Source organism: Nicotiana tabacum, chromosome 10, assembly GCF_000715075.1.
Source record: "Nicotiana tabacum cultivar K326 chromosome 10, ASM71507v2, whole genome shotgun sequence".
Classification (NCBI taxonomy): Eukaryota; Viridiplantae; Streptophyta; class Magnoliopsida; order Solanales; family Solanaceae; genus Nicotiana; species Nicotiana tabacum.
Window position 1 is genome coordinate 114,047,049 of NC_134089.1, and position 7,028 is coordinate 114,054,076.

At 35.7% G+C, this 7,028-nt stretch overlaps 1 protein-coding gene across 8 annotated transcripts; it reads right to left on the minus strand.

The window, feature by feature from the left end:
• Positions 1-617: 617 nt before the first annotated feature.
• On the minus strand, positions 618-5,735 carry LOC107774898 (uncharacterized). 8 transcript variants are annotated; one of them, XM_075223202.1, is made up of 8 exons: positions 5,254-5,735; positions 5,060-5,119; positions 4,190-4,576; positions 3,909-4,109; positions 2,265-3,714; positions 2,018-2,131; positions 1,154-1,302; positions 618-1,069 (listed from the first exon to the last, which is right to left on the minus strand). In XM_075223202.1, the coding sequence occupies exons 4-8, from the start codon at positions 3,996-3,998 to the stop codon at positions 887-889; spliced, it is 1,986 nt and encodes a 661-aa protein (XP_075079303.1). In that variant the 5' UTR covers positions 3,999-4,109; positions 4,190-4,576; positions 5,060-5,119; positions 5,254-5,735; the 3' UTR covers positions 618-886. The 8 variants fall into 8 exon arrangements, with proteins under 8 accessions (XP_075079303.1, XP_075079305.1, XP_075079302.1 ...); XM_075223204.1 differs by having other exon boundaries at positions 4,407-4,631; XM_075223201.1 differs by having other exon boundaries at positions 4,190-4,631.
• Between the last annotated feature and the right edge of the window lie 1,293 nt (positions 5,736-7,028).

Here is a 7,028-nt window from a genome sequence, read left to right on the forward strand (position 1 = left end):
AATATAGATAGATATAGATTTAATACTCGTAGTCCAAAGTTAACTATTTACCTAAAAAGAATTGACATCCAAATATCAATTCGTTTTCCTTAAAAAATAGCAAAAGACATTTAGCATTTTCTCTTTCTAATGGTAGCCATCATCCTAAAAATAAGCTTCCATTTCCTTTCAAGTAGTATCCGAAAATCTCTCAATATTTTCTCCCAAATCTCTCTATTTTCTTTTTCTGGTTATTTTGATTTCCCACTATGTATATCAAGTTTAGAGAGGTCTAAAATATAAATAATTGTTGTCTATAATTTATTCTTGTCTGTATATACAAGTGTATAATACAAATATAATTATATTATTTGTATATCACAGTGTATAACACAATGTGTACATTAAATCGTATATTACAACTCTTTTGTGTATATCAAAATGTACATCAAAATTATATTTTCCTAATTTACAATCTCAGTGTATAAAACATTTATAGATGCCTTATTCGGAAATTTCGAGACTCAAAATCATCCATTCTGATAATGTATATCGTGATATCACTGTATATCACACATCCGGTATATCACGGTATATAATAGGGTATACAACTATACATACATGTATATTTGGTGATATACACAATTGTGGAGAATTACCTGTCTTATTGATTCCGGATCTCCCTCTTCGATTTTAACTTCAAATCATACTTTGAGATCAGAGTTTGAACAGAGTAATCGGCGAATTAAGTGAAAAGGAAAAATGAAAGATGTAGTTTCCATCATTTATCTCACAAATAAGACTAATGATTAGCTCGACCGCTAACCATTTTATGGAACCTTTGTAAAGAGAAAATTCCCAGTAAAAATCATTAACATGGGAAAGTTTGCACAGAAAAAATGCTTATTTATAGAAGCTCCCACCCAGATTCACAGATGGACGATTCTGTTGAGCGTAAACATGGTGAAGGAAGAGAAGGCAACTCAGTGCGCTGGCTAGTTTCTGCATCGACGTCTGCATATAAAACAGCCAATTGCTTGTATTCCTTTATCAGGCTCTTCCTAGAAGCAAATGCCTCCTGTATTAGTTCCTGTCGTATAGCAGAGACAAAAACTGAACGTCAATGGAGTTCAGGCTTTAAAGTAGAAGGGAAGCTTATAAATAGAGAGGCTACCTTGTACGACTTATATTTCCTTGGCCTAAACGAAACAGTTCTTTGTAATTTATTGTCCACAAGGACACAACTTTCCTCGAGCTTTCCCTTATCAGTTAGATCAATCGTTTCCATCCCAGGAAGATCAATGCAGCAATCATTCAAGCATCCTGCAAAAAGCATCAAAAGACACGAATATGAATGCCCAGGTCTGAGAAGCAACGCATCACTCTGAACGATGAGTATATATGGCCATGACATCTGTAGCTTCGAAGCTATTTGCTCTCAACCAAGAATTTTCCAAACCTTGTTTCAATCCTCACCCTTATATTTCAAAAAAAATAAGTAGTTTTTATACACCTCCGTGAAACAGATGGAACCTATTCATGCTGATTTTGCTGGTTCCAAGATTGATCTAAATTGCTGCCGCGTGTTCCATGAAATGATGAGGATATAACAGGATAAAGTAAATAGCAATCAACTAGTACGATTTTTCCAAACAAGGAAAATAGCACCGAGAAATCATATGGTTAATATTTTATAAAGAGCAACCATTTTATTCTTCCATAAGTTTATAGTGGATGCTAGTCAATATCATCCCTTCGCCCTCAAATTTCCTTTTTCATTTTTTTTTTTGAGCTCTCCTTCCGAAAAAAATGATACACTATGTTATAGCATCTTTGCATTACTCAAGGACAATGAGTACTACGTAATAAGCATGTAGTGCAGCAGGGATCTGAGTTTGCATTCATTTCTCATTATTCTCTTTATTTTCATACATGCATCATCATCTCGGCTGTATTCCCATAGTTTAATTGCGAGTTTGTTAGAAACACATGAAATTTCAAAGGAAGGAAAGACAAACAATGTTGTTCCATGTTGTACCTATTTCTGCGGGACACATAAGAGCCTTCAACTGAGAGCTTGGATACCACTCAAGGTTATTTCTTATTGAACCAGAATCCCCAACTGACTCGTGAGAACTCGAAATGTTTACATCTGCAGAAGGAGAAATCTTTTGAAGCAGTAGATACCACAGAAAGAAGAGGAAGTAGAAACAGAGACAACTAAAAACTGGACAGTATTTATTTTTGACTACTCCACCAGAGGGTTCAAAGAGGAATCCACTTACCACTGAAACCCATCAACGATGCAGCAGCGCTTGAGAGAGCTGGAATGACAGCAACAACATTGTTTGCACTCGCTAAAGGAGTTGACAAGGAAGATGAGAGGCCAGTGGAGATACTACAATTGGACTCTGCTTCCAGTGAACAGTTTCCACTTGACAGGCTAGAAGATTCTGTTAACGGGGAAGAGTCTGATACTCCGGTGTCTACATCCACGCTTTCATTCTCAACAAGAACTCGAGAAAGTACAAGTTCAGATGACTGGAATGTATTTGGAGCGTCTTCAAATGCCCCCTTACTTGACTTATCAGAAACACAAGTAACATTGTCCAAGAAGCTTTTACAGACGGGCATGGACACCCCAAATCCTGCATCACTAAGTGAAGTTGGAGGTATATCAGATGTAAATGCTGGGGTTTGTGGCAAACTTTTATCTCTAATAGAACTTGATTTCTTGGGTGCAAGTTGATCCTCACTGGTGATATTGTCTTGCAATATCGTATGAGTCATTGAAACATTGGAAATGCTCTCAGCAGCATCAAAAAACCTGTTGCATCCTCTCTCATCCTCTGGGAAGGTTCCAAGTTCTGTATCAAAAAATGAAGTTGGATTTGGGAACTTAGCCGTGATGGAATTTCCATGACTTTCCTCTATTAAAGATGGTAATGACTTGGATAAAGCAATATCTCCAAAAGAATTTGATTGAGCAGTGATTGGTTGAACCGCACCAGTGATGTTCCGTTGCAAAACAATCTGACTACTTGGTGCAGTAGAAATACAGTTAATAGCATCAGGAGAGCTATCAAACATTTTCTCATTCTTCTCAGAGGCACTGGATTGTGATTTAGACAAATTATCCAGAAATGAACTTGATCCCTCAGCCAGTGGTTGTTCCTCCCTAACGATATCATCTTGTAGTATAATCATCTGAGAGCTTGATACATCAGAAAAACAGTTATCATCATCTGAAAAGCTACCGCTCTTGGTATCTTTGGAATCTTTGTCAGAACAGGATTCAGATGAAATTGTGGCTACCGAAGTACTTGATTCCTCATCTACCAGTTCTTCCTCCCTTGTCATATTCTTTTCAAAAACCGTACAAGAGCTCTTACAAGTTGCACCTGCTCTATCATTTCCTACAGAAAAATCAATTTCTCCTTCTTCGGAAGCTATTAAACCATCAAGTTCAGTTGAAGTTGAAGCATTTTGGCTTTCGATGAAACTATCAGCATCGTGATCCAGAGATGATTGTTCTTTGATAGGGTTCTGTGTAGTGCCTGCGACTGAACTAGTATAAGTACCAACATCGTACTTTTGCTTTCCATTGACAGCTTGTGTTCCCCTTTTTATATGATCATCTATTGGGATATGAAAATCTTGCACTACACCAGAGTATAACTTTTTCATGCTTGCACCAACAGTTTGCACCTGATTCTCAACATATTTAACTGTGTCCTAATAGTTAAGAATTAAGCCACATTAAAACCCCAAAATACTCATAATATGGTCAAATGTTCTGTCCATCACAACAAACTACTAGTAACATGCAGATTCCAAGGAAACAAAACAACAAGAGAGAAAGCATATATATCGAAGTATATGATACATCTGAAAGCAGTTAATGGTCAAAACGGATCACATTTACATACCTTGGTTACAAATCCATCTACCTCCTGGCACACAGCCTCAAACTTGTGGTATATGTTTCCAATCCAACTTTTGCTTCTGATTTTCTCCATGGTGTAATGTAAGAGTTGATTATAACACTAAATCCTGATCACACTTCAAAATCGTTTAAACAAGGCAATGTCCTAATCCAAAAAACAGTATCACCTGCCAAAAGCAATGACCTGCATAAACATCATGATTAATGTTCTTTCACATAACTCGGAAGACATAAATCTAGAAAGCCAAGCACATAACAAAGTACCCCAATGCAGCTGGTTTTTGCTTCCTCAAAAATCTTCAAAAAGTATAGGCCACAGACATAGTTTTAAAAGCTATAACATCTGAAGATTCTTCAACTGAACATCTTTTCAGTAATTGTGGTCGAAATTTAGTGTAACTTAAGAAAAATTAATCTAGTGCAAAGCTATAACATCTTTTAGTGCAACGTAAGACAAATGAATATCAACTACCGGTGGTACCTGAAGCTGGAAACTTTTCAGACTTATCACGCTATAAGTGGGCAGCCTGGTGGACAAGGCATCCCGTGTTCACGCATGGTTTGGGGAAGGGCGGCACCTCTTGGGTGTGATGTAGACAGCTTACCCTAATACAAGCATTAGTGGTTGTTTCCATAGCTCGAACCCGCGACCTATAGGTGGTCACACGGAGACAACTTTACCGTTGCTACAAGGCTCCCCTTCAAGCTATAAGTAACCAAGCTATAATACCTTTAGCAGATAGGGGGTATAACGAGATTGTCGTACCATACACTATTAAGAGATGAAGTTCTTACAAGTTTTCGGCTATTTGAGTTGAAAAAAGAAAAAAAATTAATAACAAAAGTAGAAAGCAGAGCATTTAAAATGATTCAGCTCTTAAAAGAACAATAAAGAGAAAGATGAACAAAGATTCTATCTTCCAGCAACACAAAAATAAATAAATAAATTCTGCAACACAAAGCATCAAAGCCAGGAAAAAAGCATAATCATACGTCAATAACAAAAAATCATCAGCTTAGAGGTCTTAATGTACTACTAAATTACAGTAGAAGTCAACATAACCTTCCTATATTGCCATAAATATCAAGAAAAAAGTGTTAGATGATCGGAAGAAACAACAATGGTAAATTTACCTAGACTGTTGGAACATTATCACCAGCGACCAAACAACCACGGAAAGATGAAGAATTACGCTGTAATAAGTTGAAATAATAAGCAAAACCTCAAAGGGATTATCATTAAACAAAGATAATATGGGGTACGCGCAAACAATATAACTTTACAGAAAAACTGAAGTGGGGAAAAAGTGAAAGAAAGATTAACTTACGGGTAATTTACAGCGGCTGATAATTATGAAGAAACTGAAGAATTGGGAGAAGGGTTTTAGAGCTGTAGAAAAAATCTATGTATATTTTAACAACTAAAGTATGTAGATGGAAAAGGTTTCAGAAATTGTTGGGTTGGAGTTTAGTGTTTATTTGGGGTATGGAATTTTCTAAACTATTTCCTTTTGTTAATAGGAAACTTCAATTTTTGTTTTGTTTCACTTTCTTTTTAATTATTCTATTACTATATTGTATTTACTATTGTGATATCATCTGGGATCACGCGACAGTCGATCCCAAAGTTTCTGCTCTTTTTCTTGTGAATTCCTCCTTGAATTATACTTGCGGCAACCTTTACATGATAGGATTTTTACCCCTTATTTCATAAAGGGTTGATGAAATTGAGGCTTAATAAGAAAATGGTTGGAAAATAGGATATGTTGGTTCTTAGAAATTTCGTTTGGATTTTTTTTTTCCTTGGACTCAAAGTTCGGGTACCTTTCACTCATAGCCTGAAGTTTAGGGGGATTTGTATATATACCCAGTTTTGGGGTTACTATCGAAGTTATATTCGTATTGCACAAAAAATTATAAGTTTATCTGTTTTAGGATTAACTTCAGACTTAGTAAGTCTGACGTTGGAAAAATTTGTGTTTGAAGTTACAAACTTAAAAGCACTTCTTAGATTGTTTTAGTCTGAAATGCGGCTAATTTTTGCATGTACTTAAATTGCACTTAAGACTTAATTGGAATGAAGTGCAGCTAATTTTTATATGCACTTAAGATTTTTTAGTCTAAAGTGCAAATTACCCAGAAACAGAAACTTGTTTTTCTAATTTTAACAATCCAACATACGATTCAACACTCAAATCTACTCCAAATGAGTTCAAACTTGAATCATAACTTTCGAATATCATAAAGGAACAAACTCCAATCATCAATTTGTCAAATAACAACAAATCTGACAAACTTATTTTACAATTAAGAGGATGAGGAAGAAGAAACTCTAAGCAGTAACAAAGAGAGAAGCGTCACAATAGCGTACTACTGTAAAACATAATAAACCACTTTAAAGTTGCTCATAAACACCATGTAAATTTACCGCCACCTCTGTTTTCAGAGAAGATGTTACAACCCATACGTAAAAGTTAGAATTTGATAAGTTTGGTTTCTAGCCGGGCCAACTGGCTGGCGATACGTAGGGGAAAAGGGATTTCGTGCTTTCATTAAACGGGAGCGGGAGAATTTCCTATGCTTGGTTTAGTATAAAAGAATAGTGTATCTCTTTCTCTTTCATTCGAGGAAGTGTCACCCACTTTAATTCATCTAAAAACGCTCTCAAGTTTCTAAGAAGTTCCCTAAACGATTTACGGCTAGGATCAAAGGCAAATATAGTGGGAAGATTAGAGAAAAGATTTCGCAATCATTTCTGGATCAAACGTTCTACTGTTACATTGATTTTGAAGATTCTTTAGAAGTGAAGCTTTCCATTATAGAAGGATAAGAACCCAGAAGGTGTAACTAGTTCATCAAAAAGTTATGTAAGGCAGTCTTTCCTTCTTGGCATGGATTGATATAAGTGTTTCTTTCAGAATGATCCTCATATTGTAAAACTTCATTGTCCTAAGCTTTCCTTGGTAAAGTTGTTCATGTTCTTGTTCATTATTACCAGTAGTATTTTCTTTAGATTAAGGATATTCTCGGATGGTACCCGTAAAGCTATGAGGTGCAATCTATTCTAAATTTAGTTTTGGAAATTATGAAAAGTTAAACATGT